We start from the raw sequence: 22,119 nt of genomic DNA, 5'->3' as shown, positions 1-22,119 counted from the left end.
CCTGTACAGCCTACAAATTATGTGTGCATGTGTGCGTCAATCATTCGTGTGTGACGCGAGCTTGTGCATCACAACAGGAGCAAGAAGGCGGCAACGACATCACTATGTTGGAAATGACACGAGTGATCTTTCTTACTACGGCCAAGAAGCATTAGAACCTGTTTCATTACCAATTAGGCCTATCCTGAAAGCGATGCAGTGCAACAGGGTACCTCAAAATGCTAAAGCAACCACGAGCGAAGAATGTGAGAAACTGTGGTGCTCTCGTTTTATAGGCAACTTGTTGGTATGTGCCGTGACGCATGGCACCAGTAGTGGCAACATTGATTGTCACTTGAATGCTTTAGTCGAGTCACAAGGGAAACTGGCACATGGACGCGTGCCATAGGTCCAGGCTACCGCGCGGGCCACCTCCGGGCTACCCGGACTACCCGGGCTACCGCGCGCGCACTCCCAGGGCGCTGTTTTTTGAAAGGCTTTTTGAAAACCATCTGCGACGCGGTCAGAGCCCGTGCTGCGCTGTGTTTTCGTGGCATACTTCGCGTTGATGCGAGCGACTGTGCGAAGGTCAATTCGCTCGCGGCTGCTGCCGCGATTCCTCCCTCCAGCGTTTTGACAGCGAGTTTCCACTGTCATCGAATGAGACGTGTTCACGTTGGCTTATGCACGCGTGACACCATGCTTGTTAACTTATCTAGTGCGCCTATATGTTTACATGTTTGTACGACCGATAAAACTACCATCCTTACTTCGTGTAGCTGTCCACTAATTCGCTATCGCAATCGATGCTTCGCCTTCCAGGCGAAATTTTTACTTCTTGCGTAGCAGCACCGGCAGCGTATAGAAACCGAAACCACAAATTTAAATAGCTCTTTCGCTACATCCTTCTTTGCTAAACAGGTTGAAGTTCTGGGCTTTTCATAATAAGGGCTGAGAAGACCGAATACAGAGGCATTGAATGTGACAAAAGTACAAAACCTTTAGTAAATTTTTTGGCTTTTCAGCCGACATATAAAAAAAATTGAGCACATACCTAAAGGCGTGCATGTTCAAGGCTTATATATCTTCCTGCACGATTATGCGTGCAGAAACTTGCTTTTTTTTTCTTCGTAGTTGCAATTGTTTTCTTTTTTGCTATGTTTCAGTTTTTATGCGATAGTTTTTCCATTGAGCAAAGAGTCGGTGAATTTGGCTAGAATTGCTAAGCCATCGCCAATTGACGCACTTGACTCTTTAGATATGTTAACCTTGCTTGCTCTTGTTCTGAATGAGATTGTATTCATATAATATGCCGTATTAAAGAAAAACAAGAAACAGACCTCTTTTATAACCAAATGCTGCTAGTTTCAGCCTTTAAGCTGTGAACCACTCAGCGTATGTTATAACGAGCATTCCCGACTGTACAATAAGTGAAATGACTTTTTCTTAATATTAATCACCCTTTTCTTGTAACTTTTCTTTTAAAATTTCTTTTAACGTCCTTCTTCCTGAAAAAATAACGGAAATAACTTTTTTTTTTTTTTTGCAGCGGGTGGAACATTTGTTCAGCTTAGATATGTTGTGATGCTTCGTAGAAAACAAATTTGCCCAATTTGTTAACTCGTCATTACCAGGTTAAATGAATGAAACGTGGATTAGTAGAAAAGGAGGCAATGCTCGGTTGCACAATTAGTTCCGGGGGAAAATAAAATAGTTCTTTTTTAACCTACGCGTCGAAACTGTTTTACAGTTCAGTGCAGCTATCGATGTCAATTGCATTCGATTTCTGATGAATGTTTTAACGGAACAGCACGATGCAGCAGACATGCAGAAATATTTTTTTGCATGTAGACATGTAGAAAAAACACCTTCGAATGCAACGTAATGATGCAAAAACGTCCAACCTTCATCTTAAACACATCGTGGATAGAAATGTCTATATCTCGCTACAAGTTGCACCTCACGCGTTGATACCGTTCTGAGACATATCGCCGATTCTACCTGCAACAACAGTGCCCGCGACCCTCGAGCCGTGTTTCCGACGTTCCGAAACCACTATATGTTTCTCCTCGCTGCGCCATATTGCGCTTTTGAAGGAGAAGTTTAGGAATCCCACGTTGACTGGTGACGACACGCATTGCAGAGGCATGGACAGCAGGGTTGCTATTGTTTCTTTTGTGTTGCTTCATTGCTCCCCTACTTGATATGATTCTATGCCTGAGACAGGGAAAATAATTAAGCAACACAACACAAAATCTCAAATTAAGTTAGATTTACATTTAAAGAAAGAGATCTTTATTCCTATTTAAATGGCACATCGATCTCGCCGAGAAGGAACGTCGGCTACGGCGGCACGCCCACTTCTCGGCGCACACCTCTAGTTGTGGGGAAACAGCCACCGTAGCTTATATAGTCACATAACACCTTTATGGCTTAGTGGTTATGCCTCTGCACTGCTCAACATGAGGTCGTGGGTACGATCCTGGCCTCGGCGGCCGAATTTCGATGGATGCGAATTGCCAAAATGCTCGTGTACTTAGATTTTAGGGCACAATAAAGTTGAAGTTGGAGTTGAAGTTGAAGTTGAAGTTGATTTTATTTACATCGCCAAAAAATCAACCATGCGGGTAGACCCGGGCAAAAAGTGAACACAATCACTTGAGGGACGCCCGAGCCCTCCTGTGCAAGGCATACAGCGAAAACGAAAAGTGTAAAAGACATAGTAACGCTCTGGCTATTTAACAAGGGCAAAAACATCTCGTATATACATGAGTTTGTGAACAAAGCATAAGAAAAGAAAAACTACAGCATAATAGTGAAAAAAACACACAGAAATGCATCGCAGCAAGATAAAATTACACAGGATACATCGCAGCAAAATAAGAAAAAAATACATGAGCGTGGCTTTCAAAAAGAAGATATTAGTGAATTAATGCACTTGTCATGTCAACTAGTGAACATGTTTCAGGAATTATACCCCTTGACAATAACTTATTCAAAACAGTGGGCAGGCTATGTCGGAGCATCTGTTGCCCGTACATTGTACGGGAGAAGGGAATGTGCCAAATTTCTTTCTTGCGAAAGGAATATTCTGAAAGATTTTGACTGAGGCAGGGTAATTCAAGAAAACTAAGCTGGTTATTTTGGATACAACGCTTATATTTTAATGCTAAGTAATATTCGTACACGGTATTAATCGGCAAAATTTGGTAACGAGCAAACAGTTCCCTAGTGTGAGCAAGGTAGTCTACGTTTGCAATGTAGCGTACAGTTTTCTTTTGAAGCATGTATATTTTATTATTGTTTGCTTTAGTGGTAGTACCCCAAACCAAGAAACCATAATTTAGGTGGGATACAAAAAGCGCATTGTAAATAATTAATTTTATGTGTTCGGGCTGAAAATGCCAAAATTTTGCGAGAATTCCGGTGCACTTTGCCAGTTTACTCATAATGAACTGAACTTCAGTGTCCCAGCTCATCGTCGTGCTAAAAATTGCTCCTAAAATCTTGACAGTGTCTACAAACTGGACACGTGAATTGCCTACGTATATATGTATATCGGGTTGAGTGGGAAACTGTCTTGTACTGAAAAGAACCGCTTTAGTTTTTTTGTGTGTGTGTGTTTATGAGTGAAGAGTTTGCTTCAGACCATTCCTTAAGTTTATCAAGAGCATTGTTAGTCACAGAAACCAGAGATTGTATGGAACTACCTGTGAAATATAAACTTGCATCGCCAGCATAAATGACAAATTTCGGCTGGCTAACAGTCAAAACAAGGTCATTTATATATAAAATGAAAAGTAGAGGTCCTAAAATACTACCATGTGGGACACCAGCAGTAATTGTTTGAAATGGAGATATATGTGGCCCTATTTTAGCGCATTGTACACGATGACGTAGGTGCGATTTCAGTAGTTCAAGTGGAGTGCCACGTATGCCATAAAGGTCTAATTGTTTAAGTAAGGTATTATGATTAAGGTGATCGAAAGCCTTTGAGAAATCTATGAAGATGCCGATGCACAATTCTTTACTTTCAAAAGCATTAAGAATAATTTCTTTTTGAGACAATAAAGCTGATTCGGTACATTTACCTCCCAAAAAGCCATGTTGTGCTGTTGATAACAATTTAAAGCTATTGCGTAATTTCATTAACAGTTTTTCAATAATTTTCTCCAACCCTTTCGAAAAAAGCGGTAAAATGGAAATCGGTCGGTAACTTGACATGCTATTTTTGTCACCGCTTTTATTAATACTATTACCTTAAATTTCAGCATCTGCTTTGGAAAGGACCCGCTTGAAAAGGCAAGGTTATAAATATAAGTTAATACTGGTGCTATTAGAGAGAGGACAAACATTACAGAACCACAGGTGGTCGAAATTAATCCGGAATCCTCCACACACGCCGTGCCACATAATGACATCATAATTGTGGCACGTAACATCCCAGAATTTAAGTACTATTTTGTAAATTTGAAGCTGTAGAAATGCTTAAGATTAAGTTACGCACTTACGCCACTTGAAAAGGATGTTTTGCAGGACATTAACTTTGAAAGTGCATGTTCCTTGCACGTCCCCTCTCCTGAAGCCTTAAGAATATAAAGTAAATAAGGGTTGTAGATCACATGACACTGTTGAATTGAGACTGAAGCTACGTTTAGTACACATACACAACTACGAGGGGGTCCTGATAAGTATTGAGACTTACCCAGAAAAAATATTGAGCTAGATAGCACGGTGTATCGGCTAATTAAACTATATTGAATGTGCAAAAATTAGCTACCTATATTTTTCGGCTCATCATTTTCTCATTAGCTCCAAAGTGAACATGGCAGCATGTCCAGAAAAGTGCTGAAGAGCATAAGACCATAGTCAAGTTGCTGTTTCTACAAGCAGATACATGATAAAATGTCCCGAAATTTGTGCTGCCAATAAACATTGCATTCTGAAAATTAAAATAATCAATTTCCGTGTTGAAAGTAGAAACGAGTGGAAGACCGAAAATCAGCCAAAAGTATTGCAATGTCCGGGAATACCACGTGAGTTGCTGCCGTTATCCATGACGACATAGTACTGAAAAAAAATGTTAGCGCAACGTGGGTCCCAATACTTTCGACCATTCAGCAAAAGAGCAAATGCGTAGACACATCGGCGGCTGTTCAGGACATTTTTAGAAAGTGATAGTCCGATTTTCTAAACAAACTGGTAACTGGGGAAGAGATATGGACGTGCTGTTATGTCGGTAGGTTGGTCCGTGTTTTATACGAGGGCGAATCAGAAAGTCTTCCTCCCTATTTTTTAGCTGCAAAATAAGGTATACATTACAAATATACGTACTATTCTGCACACCTTACACTATTTTTCCACATATTCCCCACATCGGACCATTGGCAGCACTAAATTGGAGATCCCCTAGTCGTCAATCAGCGACGCATGCGGCCTCCCCCAATGCTCATTGTCACACAAGTCTTCGCGGCCTTTTGCAAACTCGCAACACCTGTCTTCTCAAAGCGAGAAACCTTTCCCCATACGTGGGCTGCATTTCCCTGTGGATTTCGATGGACGTTCGTCCCTTGCTCCACAGAAAACGCATCACACTTCGTTGCTCGCACGCCGTGGACGTGTTGAAGCACCACCGCCATCTTCGATGGATGGATGTTGGATGGGTGCTACGAGGGTCTCCTTTGGAACGGGGCGGTGGGTTGCGCCACGAAGCTCTTGCTATTGTACTACCTAATGTACTACTTAGGTTAAGTAAGAAAAAAAATCAAAACACGCACGATGAATTCCCATAACCGCATTTTCTGACCCCTATTGTGAACTTTGTTTTTTACGTCTCCGTTTTTGTCCTTTCCCTACTTCCACCAATTTTTCAATCGCCACTTACTGATCTCTATTGCGGACATGTCTACATTCCCCCTGCTCTCGCTGAAGCCAAGGGCTTCAAGGAGTCCAGTGGTGCCTAAATCAACCACTGGGCAGCTATCTCCACATTCTGATAAAACATGCTGCATCGTTTCTCTAGCTTTACCGCAGCAAGCACATACTTCTTCTTCATTCATATATCTCGGTTTATAGCTGCGCGTTCCAAGGCATCGTGATCTCGCTTCGAAAAGTAATGAGCTTCCTTTTGATTTATCATAAATGGTTTCTTTCCTGATTTTGTTTTTTCCTCTTAAGTAGTTACTCATGGCAGGTTTATTTTCCATTGCCGCCACCCATGAGATCATTTCGGCCTGTCTGACTTTCCGCTTGACGTTCTTTGTTGCTGTGTTGCCCACCCTACAGGCCGCATACTTGCTGGTAAGCTTTCTAGTTCTTTTCTTCCACTGTGAATCAATGTTTTTCCTGTACAGATACCTCAACACTCTCCCAGCCCATTTACTTTATTCCATATTCCTCAGTCGTTCTTCATACTCAATTTTACTGCGAGCTTCCCTCACTTCAAAAGTAGTCCAGCCCATATCACCCTGCACAACTTCATTTGTAGTTTTCGCGTGAGCACCCAATGCGAGGCGACCCACTGACCTTTGGTTCACATGGAGTCCTGATTGTACCCCTGGTTTCAAACAAAACCGCATTTCCGCACTTCAACAACTGACAGCAGCGCCCTGCCGCGGCACTACTGGCAGATTAGGCGTGCCCGGCCCAAGAAAGGTCCACCGCTGTGAATAGATATGTTGACTTCGCATTTACCGTCGTAATATCGCTAAAAAAATAAGGGCAAAAACTCTCTGTTTCACCCTCGTATAATGCTTACACTCAGTATTGGGAGAAGTAGGCTTAGGAGTATAATTACTCAAGTCTAAAAAGAAGAAACACTGATGGAAACGTTTCATAATATCAAAGGAAAACGTACCACAAAGTAGTGTTTTAAGAATTTAGCCAGGAAATTATTTTTTTGCTTTCCATGCCTAGTGGGAATGCGCTGCGGTTGAAGCTGACTCAAGGACGAAGAGGACAAGGCGTCACATGAGGCACGAGCTCTGCGCTAGCTCTGCACGAGCTCACACGAGACACGCTAGCGGACGAAGACGACGGCGCGGAGCAGAGCGCAGCGTCCGCCATAATTATTTTGGACTGTCGAGCTCGCAGGTCACGCACTCACCCGCTCCTCCGCCGGTGCCCCTGCCTGTCCCCGAGAGACTGTCCGTCCCCGCGAAACCGAAGCGAGATGGCGATCAACATACCGGGCCTGTTGGCCATCCTATTCTTCTACTTCATCATCCTGGTGGTGGGCATCTGGGCCGGCCGCAAGAAGGATGCGCCGCGTCGAAGCACTTTGTCAGTGAGCATGGGCGAACAATCCAACATCATGCTCGCCGGCAGAAACATCGGCCTGTTCATCGGCGTCTTTACTATGACCGGTAAGCGCCGCTGAGATGCCAGTAAATTTTGATCGTGCGTCGATTTCAGCGTCTCCGTCTGCTGGCGCCTGCGGCACAGGCGCAGGAGCCCCAAGTCTATAATTACGATAATTGGTGGAGGTACGCGGCAAGCACTACTTTAGGGTGGCGCCAAGAAGTGTGTGTTTCTGAAAACACTTCCCAACAATGTGCTCATCTATAGCGAAACCGTGCAAGAACTTCAATGACGTGACCTGTGCGAGCGCTGATGTTCGGATTGGCTGGCTTGGGGTATGCGTTAGAAGGAGACAGGCACCCCCAGCCAATCAGCACTTCAGCAGCTAAAAAAAAAAGGACATGTCCACTGGGTAGACACATACCCCAGGGGCGCAATCTTCTAACGGTTCGGAGAATGAACCGTTCGCTTGCCCTCGCATGTCTGGTCAGCAAAAGCGCCATTCTGACCAATCACACGACTAAAACGGCCCGCTTTCCGGACCATTATAATATCGCACCCCTAACATTAAGAACGAAAGAGCAGATATGGCACACCTGGCGACGGTGTTAAGAAATGAGTCCTGGCCTGCGCGCTCGGATTAGGGATGGTAGTTTCGCTTATACGCTTACCTTTTCTTCCTCGCGTAAAAGGAACCATGTCGTCTATAGCAACATTGCGATTGTTTGATATGCTTGAAGAGATATATGATAGCATAATCTTCCAAATCGCAATGAGACGGCTACGAGGTCAGTTCTTCACAGGGGCAATTTCAGAGCGCCCGGTACCGTGAAACCGTGAAGGTAAACCTGATGGCAATAAATATTGTGTCAAATCTACAAAAGAAGCGACAGATGAACTCCCGTTAGAATTACATGTATACACTGGAGGCCAAAAGAGTGAGGAACAATTTCCCTGCCTTTCTGTGAATCCAGGGAGCATTAGTATAACTTCCACAGCTCTTGGCGCTTCTGCAATTGCTTCGCAATTTTTTTAGAAATGCTCTACCTGACACAGCATATGCATAGTTAGCTGAATTGCTAAGGCGCAGTGACTTTTCTTCTCTTGGCGCTTTGCTAGTGACCTTAATTGGTGCGCTCAGCTGGCGTGTTAGTTTTCAGAACTGGCCTCAGAAGCCCATTAAAGCGTCTTCCTTTCTTCAACCACTCATATATACTATAAACAAGGACTGTCATTGGCATGTGATGATAAGTATTGTACTGTGGGTGGCACTGCCGGATTCGGCCGTGCTGGGAATGCTACTCGATAGAACGAGCCGATAAATTACGTTAATTTGCTTAGACCTAGTGATCACTGTCTACTACCAGGACGCGTATTCACAAGGTAAATGGTTCTTTAGGCTAGTGCAATTTCTCAGAACAGGCGCTGGCCAATCTAGATGGCCACAGCGCCTGCAAGTGCGACAGCCTGATTTGGTTGCATACAGTTCCTATATGGGAAGTGAGAAGATTTGCTAATTTAGGCTCGCGTTCCGCGGGGCCCACCCTACATTCACCACTGAAGTGGCTCACTTGCCATAGAAATGGACGCTCGAGGCGCATTCCTGCCGTCGCGCCGACGCCGTCGTCGTGCTGTCCCGCTATGGACAGCTAATTCGAAGCTTGCGCGGGGAGGGTTAGAGGGGTTCCGAGAGCTCAACATTGTTGGTGCGTCCACTTTGTCGTTTTTGCAGCCAAACGCACTCGAGTGCGTTTGGCTGCAAAAACGACAAAGTGGACGCGCCATCAATGCTCTATTCAACCGGCTCAAGCGGTTCGAGCCAGGGTAGATCGTTTTGCCTTCCACTGCCGGCATGAACGTTGTCTGCACGCGCAGCTATATAAGTGCACTACATCATTCCTGCGAAGCATGCTGCTGTATGCATGCACTGGTCCGAGCGGAACAGACAGTAAAAGTTTGGCTAACGTTAGGGTGGTGTTCCATTCTTACCAGCAGCAGTTGTCGTGCGTGCAACGTCGTGCTAACACGGAACACCCGCGTAACGTAGTGCGTAGTGTGGAGCAGTTAAAGCACAACGCTTGGTATCGCTGTCAATGCATCGCCCTTTGGGTGGAACTGAAATTTTAATGGCGTGTTTCCGTATCGCGAGAAAGAGGTGCCGGGGTGATAAGCCTCTAAAGTGGTATACGGTATAATGTGACCCTACACCTGCAGTGTTGGCATGCCATGGGTTATGACACCTGAGGCTTTCTCGTCTCTTTAGCGACCTGGGTTGGCGGCGGTTATATCAATGGTACCGCTGAAGTGGTCTACCTCAGCGGGCTCGCGTGGTGCCAGGCTCCCTTCGGATACGCCCTCAGCCTGCTCATCGGTGAGTTAAGCTGATCGGGTAGTTCGGTTTGCTGTAGGGCGCAAACGTTGACCTCCTCGTCACGTCTGTTTGAAGCTTGGCGCATGAATATTGACACAAGTACGTTGTTCGTAAAATATCAAATGCAAAATATTTTTTTTTCACAACTGTAGGCATTCACACAATATGGCATATGTACAGATGCAGACGCACACAACATAATCACGAGCGCATATGCACACATAAAGAAACACCTAACACGCACACGCGTGATGTCACGTGCACTTGTTGCATATTTTAATTAAAAAAAATACTTTTCTCTGCAACACTACCGACTTCAACAAGAATATACAAAGAAGCCGGAAAAGACCTGTCACCGCAGCCCTGAACTTTTTGTGGTTGCCATAGTGGAGAAGTGTGGCTCTCCACTTCCTTGCTTATTTGCCGAGGCACAGTGCATCGTAAATACGAATAAATGTATCAATTTTTATGCCTCAAAGATCAGTTACGGCCAAAGAAATCCAGAGCCTCGATTTGCATACTGCGCGGAAGCGGTGCATATAATAGGGTTCAAAATTCGAACACGACAGCTTTCCTGAGAAACACATATGCAAGAACAAGCACCAAGATGGCGCTAGAAGCGCGTTACGTTTCAGGTGCTCCTTATGCTCTGCGCAGGCGGATACCTGTTCGCGGTGAAGATGAGGAAGGCCGGCTACAAGACAATGCTGGACCCTTTCCAGCAGCACTTCGGCGCCCGCATGGGCTGCTTGCTCTTCCTGCCGGCCCTTTGCGGCGAAGTGTTCTGGTCGGCCGCCATCCTCGCCGCCCTCGGTAAGATGGCGCCGGTCGGTGATGTCACGGCGCTCTTTGCAGATGCTTGGGTAGACGAGTTACAACTAGCTCTGTTTGCCATCATTGTTCGGACATATATTTGGTACTGGCGTGGGAAATTTGGGCTGTATTCTAATACTCGCTGAGGAGAGCTAACTAGAGGGCTTAGCGGACATCGGCCATATTATGTCTCGTTCCACTTTTCATGAAGACGTCAAAGTAGACAGGGTCGCGAAAACAGCATCGCAGTCAAAAATGGGGTAGGCTACTTTCCTGTCCAAACAATATGGCCGCTGAGCAAGACGCTTGGAAAGCCGACAGGAAGGTTTTGCGTGCACAAGAAAACGTAGACACGCTATGTTACGCCCTTAATGTAAGCTACATCGTGTTTTTCGTTGGTTTGCAGGCGCAAATACTTAAAATACAGAAATAATGGTTGCTTTTCTCAACTTTTTCTTGTCGCCGCAAGGTGACGTCACGTCGCAGAAGAGTCTTCCGTGCGTCTTCCAGACGGCTAGAAAATCGTTCGATTAAATGGCCTCAAAGCTTTCTCAGCTGTCTCCTTAGCTGTCTACGTAGACTGGCTCCGATTCACTAAGTATACTGTCAACGAAGCGACGGAACAAACGGAAGGTACGTTCCAAGCACTTTAGAACGAGGCAGACTCCAATGCCACTTGTTCAGATACATGTAAAATGTAGAAATGCTTTTATGAGACAACGCCTTTGCCAATCTGAATGAGTTTCGTTCCACTTGATAGAAAAAAAGGTAAATTCTAATCACTGTAGGAAGCGAATCCTTGATGTAGGGCCTGGAATAAAGAAAAAAAAATTGAGTCAATTTAGCATACGCTATAGAGGATGAAGGCGAAAGCCGGCGCGCTCATGACACATTCATTAAATTACTTGACATTCTCATACGAATGCGTTGTTACTTCCTATTATATATCTCCCATCAAAGGTCGTGGGTTCGAGTGCCCTAATTGTGCCTTACTTCGCCTTAACGCCAAAAGTCGCTGGTTCGACTCCTACCAATGGTCCTCGGTACGACCACCAATAATGGCAACATCAATTTTAGTGCCATTGAATTTTGGTCCCACCAAAGATCGAGGGTCCAACTCCAACTAAAGGCCGTGGGTGCAAGTGCCTTAGTTAACTTTGCCTTAATTAACACCAAAGTTAGTGGGTTCGGGTCGCGCCGGTGGTCGTGAGTGGCACCATCAATGTTGGTGACATTGAATTTTGGTGCCGTAACACCGCACGGTCAGTTTTTCGATAACGATGGAGAATGCATTTTTCGACCCATGAGCCTCTTAAGGCTTTCACCTTACTAGAACTACCAAGTTTACAATAGAATAGCAGCTTGGTCTTGTTGGTTTTTCATCCTGCTAGTAACAGCGCAAAATGTAGACAAGGGACGAGACAAGAAGACACCACAAGCGCTGACTTTCCACAACGTTTATTCCGAAAGAAACACGGCTTCTTATAGCGCTTATAGCGCTTGTGGTGTCTTCTTGTCTCGTCCCTTGTCTACATTTTGCGCTGTTACTAGCAACAAGTTTACAATACCGTAACTCCACACCAAAAACGGATATCATAATTCTGTAAACAGTATTCGTTATAGCATCTAAACAAATTTGATATACGAGGGCGAATCAGAATGTCCTTGCCCCCTCCGCTACCACCCTACCCTTTTTAGCCAAACTACGGCTGTAAATGCGAAGTCAACACATCCATTCTCAGCGGGGGACCTTTCTTGGACCGGCCCGGCCTTATCTGCCGAAAGCTCCGCGGCGCGGCGCTGCTGTCAGTTGTTGTAGATGGCGGCTGTGCTTCACACCTCCACGGCGTACGAGCAGCGAAGTGTGATTTGTTTTCTATGGAGCAAGTATCTACAGGGCAGTGCAACCCACGGATAGGGAAAAGTGTCTCGCTTTGAGAAGTGTGAGGTGGTGGCGTTGTGAGTTAGGGCCGGGAAGACTTGCATGACAATGAAAGTTCGGGGAAGCCGCGTGCGCCGCTGACTGACGACAGGGCATTTCGAATTTAGTGCTGCGATGGGACAAATTTCTGAACCGGGGTGGGGACTATGTGAAAAATTGTGTGAGGTACGTTTAATAGTACGCATATTTGTAATGACCTGTGTGAGCGTTATTTTAGCTAATAACAAATAGGGGCAAATACTTTCTTATTCACCCTAGTATGTATTTGCAGCTTCACGCGAATGGGTACATTGTTTTCTATGCTTTTGCAGGAAATGACTCGCTCAGGTTTTGTATTGAGTATGAAGTTTATAGCAATCGTATTCGACCAACACTGTAGGTCAGGCAGCAAATGTCATTTGTTGGCTTAGAGTAGGAACGCAGGACGAGGAAGAAGTTTGTCACGCGACTCGCTTTCCTTTAAAAGGCCTCTCACCAGGCCCCATAGCAAATTTTGGTTATACGTTGGAACTTGTCAAATGTCCTCTAGAAAGCGTCTTGCCGCAAATTTTTTTTTAAATCGGCTCATTAATAGCCAATAGAAATATTTCAGTGTCGCGAACTCATGATTTCAACAGGAGAGCTTGAGCGCTCGCTCGCGTCCATACGGGATGCGGACCGGCTTTGTCCAGCATCAGCTTGACCGACGGATAGTTGCCACATCCAACTTGCGCATCTTGAAGAGCTCTTAATAGTTCAATACGAAGTGAAGTCTGCAAAGGCGTCTAACAAGGCGCGGCAAGGAATGAGCGCGCACTGTCAAGCATGCGTCTGGTCTGACCTTAAGTGCCGCGCAGTTCGAAGCTAGAGGGTCGTTCTAAAATTATCGAAATTAGCGAGACCCGATGACCACGACATCGATATAAGCAGGGTGGCCAAAGTTTTATTTCATATGTGGGCGGCCACGGCCGATCGTCAGCAGACGATAGTCGGCTTCTTCCGGAAGTACGTAATTATTATAAAAATTCGAAAGCAACATATTTTCAATTACTTCAGCCTGTTTAATAAAGTGCGTCAATAAATATATACGATAAAGGTATGAAGAAGAGCGTTGATCCAAATACTCTTCTTGATTGATATCAGCCATAGAGTTTTTCACTATATTACCTATAGGAAAATTTGCCGCTGCTGCTCTGCGGTATTGATAGGAATGCCGGTATACATATGACTTCGGCTTGGCATCGTCCTCAGAGAGCCAGGACACCTCGAACACGCGCCTGGCAAGCACCGTTCCCTCTGTCACAATGATTAATTTTCTACTAAATCAGCATGTAAAAACCTGTTTTAGCCTTATTACACAAAAACATGTTTTGTTTAACTATGAGAACTTGTTATTGCATGTATAATTATATGAAATGCAAGAAGTATCCGCGGGCCGCTAAAGTTGGAGGACATACGCAAGATTCGCGCTCGCTTTGGAACAGTTTGTCGTCTGTTCTTGCTTTTCTTCGCTTGGTTATACATTCTAGGTTAGTAAACTTCAGTGTAAAATGTAATATGCGTGATTGGAAACATTTAACATTTTGCTTTAAGAAAGCGGTATTTGGGTAGCCATATCTACATTTTAGACGAAGCCTCTTGCGACACCAGCCAACACAAGCCTCACAGACACATACACCGTCATTCTCATGACGGCATAGCGCCCCTTAGGAACCTTCCATAGATGGTAGCGCCATATTTTCATCTAGGTGTTATAGCGAGAAACTCTATGATGTTAGAAATGGGCCGGTAGCAGTCGCATAGGGGAATGTGCTATATCACGAAATAAAGCGTCGATAAAGAATGAGGAGCAGGCTTACTTTCATAAGTAAAACTCTTGCTTGGGCTAGTTGGTTCATGCTTGAAGTAGTAAAGGCAAGGCGCAGAAGACCAGGACTCAAGAAGAAGAACACAAACGACAGGACCGGCGCAACAATATGTTATGTTCGATGTGTTATGTTCATAATGTTCAATGTGTTATGTTCGTAATGTTCAATCTGTTATGTTCATAAGAGAACGTTTGAGAGAAAGATGACTTCGCGCTCCGTTTGCGAGCTCCACGTGCCGCGCACGATTGCAAAATTTGGCTGAGATGTTCGCACCAGCGTCCACGCTATCCACGCACTGTGTTTTTTCACCAAGGCCGAGGGTTGGTTCAGGATCCCTTTGGAGGTGTGCTGGCTGAAAATGTTTTTCTAGTCTTTATTGCTCCTTTGGATAGCCGTCGATCCAGTGATTGCACTAGGAAACCTCAGTTCCCTGAGAGTGCGGCAAAATATTTTTCTTGAGTTCAAAACGCGCGCCAATAGCAGCGTGTCCTTGGATGGGAAAAAGGCGACCTATCACGTCACCGAAACTTGTCTCGTTGCACCGCGTTACTGCCGCTATGCCCAGCCTGCCAAAAGCTGCGTCGATTCAGCAATAGACGGGGCAGGAGGGGAGAGCGTGCCCACCTTCCCCCCTGTGTTTCCAAATTTTGCCGCTTTCGGCGATGCGGTTATTGTACGGCCTTCAAGAACCTCACCCCGCCACTTCTGCTTTCGAAGCGATGATCGCTTTCGGTGATAGTACCTCGTCGGCGACTGTGTCGCCGTTAGGTGGGAGCTGATTGGCTGGTTGAGCAAAATCTGCTGAGCTCCTTAGCTGGCTGCGCCCTACGTCACGCGAATGCGATCGTCGCAGAGGAAATCCCCTGAGTCTCCTTTTTCACGTCCGCACCCACGCTGCGTTTTACCCGCGTTTGGAACGGATCGTACGAGAAGTGGTGCCATTAATCATTTGTGCTGCTGTCGAGAAATCGAGACTTCGCATGGCAGTTATGGAGTGAACCGATAATTAAAAAAGGAAAACAATGAAGCAGGACACAAGATGTTTTGGGTCAGTACTCCCTTTATGGCCATACAGTAAATTTTGTTTATACGCTGGAAATTGTTACGTGCCCTCGAACCGGAGCTGGTATGTCTCGATAGCGACTACTAACTGGGACGATAATGCCAGGAAATCGCCTACGGACCATTTGTACAGCTTCTCAGTGGTCCAACCGGGAGCGTCTCCTTGGAAGACCAGCAACTATGAAACAACGAAGCGCCTACACATCACAGAGGACCCAGCTGCTGAGTAATGACAGCCTTGTGCGCAAGATGTGCGCACGTTAGAGCACCGACCCAGCGTACATATTTGAGCGACTATTCATGATCACAGCTGATTCCGATGTTATAATAAGTTCAAACGGAAGTAACTTAAGAAAATTGATTTATTTTGATGATTTCCGTAAAAATTTTCTTCGGCCACTAATTGGTCACAGTAATCAATTAAATTTCTGAATGAAGTACTTGTGAACAGTTACCTTTTTCTCTAACGTGTAAAAGTCTGCCAACACTAGCGTATGCCTTACGAATTGCTCACAAACGTATAACGTATATATATATTGAGAGCATGACAAAATGCAGAATACAGTGCTCCTCACAGGTCTACCGGCAGGAGCACAAGCACTGCTTTCATTTTTGAGCAGAATTGTGGCGTAGCGAAAACCAGGCATGACAGAACCAACATGGATTATGCGCACACTTTCACCTAATTTATTTCCAGGAGAAAACAGGCTAGATAGAGCACATGCGCATAAGCATAGCCAAAAGCGAAATCTGAAAAATATATGCATATATTCATTACTGTGGATAACAATAGAATGTTCACTTGTTCATGTGTCCCCCCCCCCCCCCCTTTTTTTTTTTGCGGATGAAATATGCCTCTGCCGACTCGCGTGCTATTGCGTCACAACTTCGTTTTCGAGTTCGAGTAGCTGATACCGCGGGTTCACAGCATGCGCTCAAGGTAAACACTCTGTTTATATGCTTTTTTTTTTTCTTGTGGAAATAAATGTATTGCAAGTATGTGCGCCTTGCACATGTTAATTGTTTCGTCCCTGGTCTATTGCTGCGCCTCAATTCTGGTATGTGTGCATCTATATATATATATATATATATATATATATATATATATATATATATATATATATATATATATATATATATATATATATATATATATATAAGGTATATATTGTGATATGCGTGTATCTATATATGTATATATTGAACTGGGGTTTATTGCATCTCGTTCGAGGGATCGCAAGTAGCGCTTTATCACGAGTCCTAGACCTTCGAATCAGCAGCTCGGGTCTCGCGTTGCAGCGGTGGCAGTCCGCACAGCGCCACATGCATGTTACCCACTACAATTCCCCCGCGGCGAAGAGCCATCCTAGCGACCTAGGATGAACCGATAAGGGGGTCGTGGTACGGCTTCAGGCGGCTGATGTGAGCCGTCTCGCGGCCACGGCGGCGTTTGTCCGAAGATGGCGTCACCGGTTGGACCACCTAATTTACAGGCGATGTACACGCGACGATCCGGTATGGACCCGGATATTTCGGTGCAAGCTTTGGGCTAAGGCCTGGAGCTTGCAAGGGCGGCCGGAGCCAGACGTGAGAGTCCACGGCGAAGGACCGTGTGGGCTGCCCGTTGTCGGGGCGATCTTTGTGGATTGCTTGGGTATCTGACGTGAATGAGCTAGCCAGTTGGCCACACTCTTCAGCATGGCGAGCAACTTCGGAAAGAGGGGTGAATTCAGATGCATCTGGATGATATGGTAGTACGGTGTCGAGGGTAGTGGATGGTTCACGTCCATAAAGAAGGAAAAATGGTGAGAAACCTGTGGTAGCCTGAGCGGCGGTATTGTATGCGTATGTCACAAAAGGGAGGACATCGTCCCAATTGCAATGATCAGATACAACATACATGGTGAGCATGTCACCAAGAGTGCGGTTGAATCGTTCCGTTAGATAGTTAGTCTGTGGGTGGTACGCCGTAGAGGTGCGGTGAATAGTGCGGCACGCGGCGAGGAGCTCATTAATAACTTCGGACAACTACACACGCCCTCGGTCACTGAGCAGTTCTCGCGGTGCGCCGTGCCGTAAGATGAAATTCCGTAACATGAATGCGGCGACGTCGCAAGCAGCAGCTGAAGCAAGTGCAGCAGTTTCGGCATACCTTGTGAGGTTGTCCACGGCGACAATTATCCAACGATTTCCAATAGCAGTGCATTGAAGAGTCCCATAAAGGTCAATACCGACCCGATCAAAAGGACGTGCAGGATAAGGTAAAGGTTGCAGAGGGCCTGTCGCATGAGGAGATGTCTTGCGTCGCTGACCGGCTGCACATGACCGAATGTATTTGCGTACATAAGAATACAGTGCCGCTCCAGTAGCACCACTGTTGGAGCCACTCGTAGGTTTTCAGGACGCCAGCATGAGCTTGTTGTGGGTCGGCGTGGAAATGCGTGCCTATGCCGGAACGCAAATGGCGAGGGATGACTAACAGCCATTTGCGACCGTCTGGCTTATAGTTTCGGTTGTAGAAGATGGCGTCCCGTAGCACGAAATGGGTGGCTTGGCAACGAATGGCTCGAGGGCATGTAGCATTTGAACAGCTGTTGAGAATGTCAATGATAGAGACAATTCATGGATCTTTTCTCTGTTCAGATGGCATGTGAATAACCGCAAGCGTAGCAACCGGACACTCTATGGATGAGGGTGGCGTGTCGTCGGATCGCATGGGCGATCGGGAGAGCGCATCTCCATCAGAATGTTGACGCCCGGATCGATAGATGACTCGAATGTCAAATTCTTGGAGCCGAAGAGCCCAACGTCCAAGACGGCACGACGGGTCTTTCAGTGACGCAAGCCAGCAGAGTGCGTGGTGGTCTGTCACAACGTCGAACGAACGACCATACAAGTAATGGCAAAATTTGTGTAAGGCCCAAACTATAGCCAAACATTCTCTTTCCGTGACAGAATAATTGGTTTCTGCCTTCGTGAGGGCACGACTCGCATATGCAAACACATATTCCGGATAGCCAGGCTTGCGTTGCGCAAGGACGGCTCCAAGACCAACGCCGCTGGCGTCCGTATGAACTTCGGTCGGTGCACTCGGGTCGTAGTGGCGTAGAACAGGCGAGGAGGTAAGCAGACGAGGTAAGCAATGTGGTGGATGCTTGGTCACATGCCGCAGTCCAATCACGAAATTCACCAGGGCCAACCAGGAGCTTCGTCAGGGGAGCGATGATGCCGGCAAAATTGCGCACAAAGCGTCGAAAATAAGAGCAAAAACCGACAAAACCGTGGAGCTCTTTCACTGTAGTCGGCCGCGGAAATTATGCGACAGCATGAAGATTGTCAGGGTCGGCAAGGACGCCGTCTTTGGAAGCGACATGGCCAAGTATGCTCAGCTGGCGGGCTCCGAAGTGGCACTTTTTCGAGTTAAGTTGAAGGCCGGCGGTGGCAAGTCAAGTAAGGACTTCGCGTAGACGAGTGAGGTGAGTGGTGAAATCAGGGGAGAAAACTACCACGTCGTCTATATAACACAGACAAGTCGTCCATTTGAGGCCTCGCAGAATATTGTCCATCATCCTTTCAAATGTCGCGGGCGCATTGCAGAGGCCGAATGGCATTACTGTACACTCATACAGGCCAGCAGGCGTAATGAAAGCTGTATTCGAGGGGTCTGATTCATCCACTGGCACTTGCCAATAGCCGGATCGCAAGTCCAAAGAAGAAATGAATTCGGCACCATGTAGACAATCCAGGGCGTCATCTATGCGCGGTAGAGGATAGACATATTTTCGTGTAATCTTGTTGAGGCGACGATAGTCCACACAGAAATGAATCGAGCCATCTTTTTTCTTAATGAGTACTACAGGAGACGACCAAGGGCTGCAGGATGGCTTGATAACACCACGGTCCAGCATGTCTTCAACTTGCTCGGTGATGACACGATGCTCGGTGCATGACACGCGATACGGACGCTGGCGTAATGGTGCGTGATGTCCCGTATCAATGTGGTGAGACGGTACTTGTGCGGCCTAATGCTGTTTGGGTTCCAATCGAAAGAGGCACGAAAATCATTTAATAGAGTTATTAGCCGCTCACGTTTTGTCTGCTCCAGGTCATTGGCAATAAAGCGACAAAATATGTCCGGTAATACTTGGTTAGTTGGCACATGGGGTGTCAGTGCTGTTACGTTGGCAGTATCCACGTCGTCGGCAACACGGAAATGCACAGTAACGTCAGCGTCCACAGTCTCGATGGTACATATAGTCTCACCGCAGTGCAAAGCCAAAGTGTGCGAATTTGGGTTCGAAATCAGGATTTCTCCAGCACCATAGTGAACCGTGAGGAGGGCGAAAGGCAACACTATAGGCTGGCGGCGAATGAAGACAGCAGCGGAGTTAAACATGACTGTCGCTTCGGCAAGCGATGCCCATGAAACAGGGACAAATACAGCACTGTGAGGAGGAAGATCAGTATCTGAAGCTACGCAGATCCTGCTAACATCATGAACTTGAAAGTCGTGAGATGGCAAATCGCACAGAACGGAGAACTGAATCTCAGCACGGGCACAGTCAACGACGGCATGATGGCGCGACAGAAAATCCCAACCGATGATCACATCGTGGGAGCAACACGTTAACACAAAGAAAACAATCGAATACAAGATGTCTTGAATCAGCACCCTGGCAGTGCACATTGCGATTGGCTGAACTTGTGCTCTGGCTGTTCTAAGCAATGGTATCGAAGGCATCATGGTCACTTTCCGTAATGCACGACAAAGCTTCTCACTAATCACGGATACAACAGCACCTGTATCGACAAGCGCAAGAGATTTGATTCCATCAACGGACACTTCAATAACGTTAGCAGGGGAAAACGAGGACTTTGACATTCCGATGATGACGCAGTTCGTGCCTCGGGAACTGCGGAAATCGGTGCCTCAGCAACTGCGGAAATCAGTTTTCCGCCTCAGTAGTACTGGCACTGGGCCTACGACGCATGGGTGAACGTGAGCGCCGACGAGGGGAAGGTGAGCGACGAGTACCGTAGAGCTGTGACTGCGGTGCTGGTAGGTCATCAGCAGCGTAGACTTCCGGTGCTGGTCGTTGAGGCATACGGTATGGTCGGAAGCCGGAGTCGGGTGTTCGTGGGGTGCCCACGAAGGCCGGAAAGCGCCGGCGGCAGAAGCGCGTTACATGTTCCGGTGTAGCGCAGGCATAGCATATTGGGCGGTTGTCAGCAGTGCGCCAAGGATTTGTACCCTGCTGCTGTGCACTGAAAAAGGGAGCCGCCGGCTGGCGAGGCGTAGGCGGAGTAGAGAACACCGGCGGGCGAGGCGTTGATGCGGAGGAGAGAACCCCGGCAGACGAGGCGCCCGTACAACGGCTTCAGCATACGTCAGAGGCGCGGCCACGAGAGCCGGCTGACACGGAGGTGGAAGAGCTTCGGTCACTTGCTCTTGAATTACCTGTCGGGTCGCTGGAGCCAAATATTGTGAAGGCTTGTCCGTGGTCGGCAAAATCGAGAGCTGTCGCGCGACCTCCTCACCCACAAATTATTTTTTTTTTTGAGTCAGCAATGTTGCCTGGTTGTCGCCAATAACCAATGCTGCTAACGAATCTTCCGTAGACGGTGGCCGCCGAGCTAAGATGCGTTGTTTCCGTAGCTCGTCAAAACTTTGGCACAAATTGATCACTTCAGCCACGGTACGCGGATCCTTCGCTAACAACATATGAAAGGCGTCCTAATCAATGCCTTCCATAATGTGTTTTATCTTGTCCTCTTCTGCCATTGACGGATTCACGCACTTACACAGGTGAATGACATCTTCGATGTAACTTGTGAAAGTTTCACCGTGATGTTGCACATGCCCCCGTAAGCGTTGTTCGGCGCGAAGCTTGCGCACAGCAGGGCGCCCGAACACTTCTGCGAAACTTGTCTTGAAGGCGCTCGATGTTGTAAAATCGTGTTCGTGGTTTCGGAACCAGAGGCTCGCGACGCCGGTTAAGTAAAACAGCACGTTGTGCAACTTGGTGACGTCGTCCCACTTGTTATGCTGGCTCACCCGTTCGTAAGATGACAACCAGTCCTCCACGTCATGATCATCGGTGCCGCTAAAGATGGCAGGATCACGCTGGCGCCACACACCAGAAACGATGACCGCCGAAGGCTGTGGAGCATCTTCCTGGGTGGTTTCGTCAGGCATGGTCGAAGCAGTCGGTGGCATCCGGTTTCGGAGTTCCAGTTTCCGAGATTACCCAGCAGCTCCACTAAACGAAATGGGATTTATCGCAGCTCGTTCGAGGGATCGCAAGTAGCTCTTGATCACGAGTCCTAGCACTTCGAATCAGCAGCCCGAGCTTGGGTCTCGCGCTTAAGCGGCGGCCGTCCGCACAGCGCCACATGCATATCTCCCACTGCAATATATATATATATATATATATATATATATATATATATATATATATATATATATATATATATATATATATCTTAACTATAACTAGCTTAACAACGTGTTTTATTGAGCCCTCTTAAAGGCGGGACGCTTTAACCTCGAGGCATCTGTTTCTATCGTTTCTCCTGGAGGTCGTCGTTGCAGCCCATTTATGCCATTGGCGCTTCTGCCTACTATTGCGACATGTTCCACACAAAGCAAAACAAATCATCCTTTATTCGGACACACTCGTTCACGATTTTGAGACAGTGCCTTCCCCAGCGAGTCACCTCCACTTTTCCGTGTCTGGTTTCTGGGTTTCTAGCATTTTTCGTGGCCCGATCCCGAAGACAGTGCAATCTCAAAACGCGGGCCAGTG

General features: G+C 46.6%; 1 protein-coding gene across 1 annotated transcript in view; it reads left to right on the top strand.

Annotated features, from left to right (window-relative positions):
• Positions 1-7,002: 7,002 nt before the first annotated feature.
• The window catches only part of LOC126538264 (high-affinity choline transporter 1-like), a 28,326-nt gene continuing 13,209 nt past the window's right edge, over positions 7,003-22,119 (top strand). The window contains exons 1-3 of the mRNA XM_050185143.3: positions 7,003-7,343; positions 9,542-9,649; positions 10,307-10,462. Coding sequence (XP_050041100.1) covers positions 7,151-7,343; positions 9,542-9,649; positions 10,307-10,462 — 457 coding nt within the window. The 5' untranslated portion in view covers positions 7,003-7,150. The remainder of the gene's footprint in view (positions 7,344-9,541; positions 9,650-10,306; positions 10,463-22,119) is intronic.

Source organism: Dermacentor andersoni, chromosome 4 (genome assembly GCF_023375885.2).
Source record: "Dermacentor andersoni chromosome 4, qqDerAnde1_hic_scaffold, whole genome shotgun sequence".
Classification (NCBI taxonomy): Eukaryota; Metazoa; Arthropoda; class Arachnida; order Ixodida; family Ixodidae; genus Dermacentor; species Dermacentor andersoni.
This window is presented reverse-complemented; position numbering and strand designations above follow the sequence as displayed.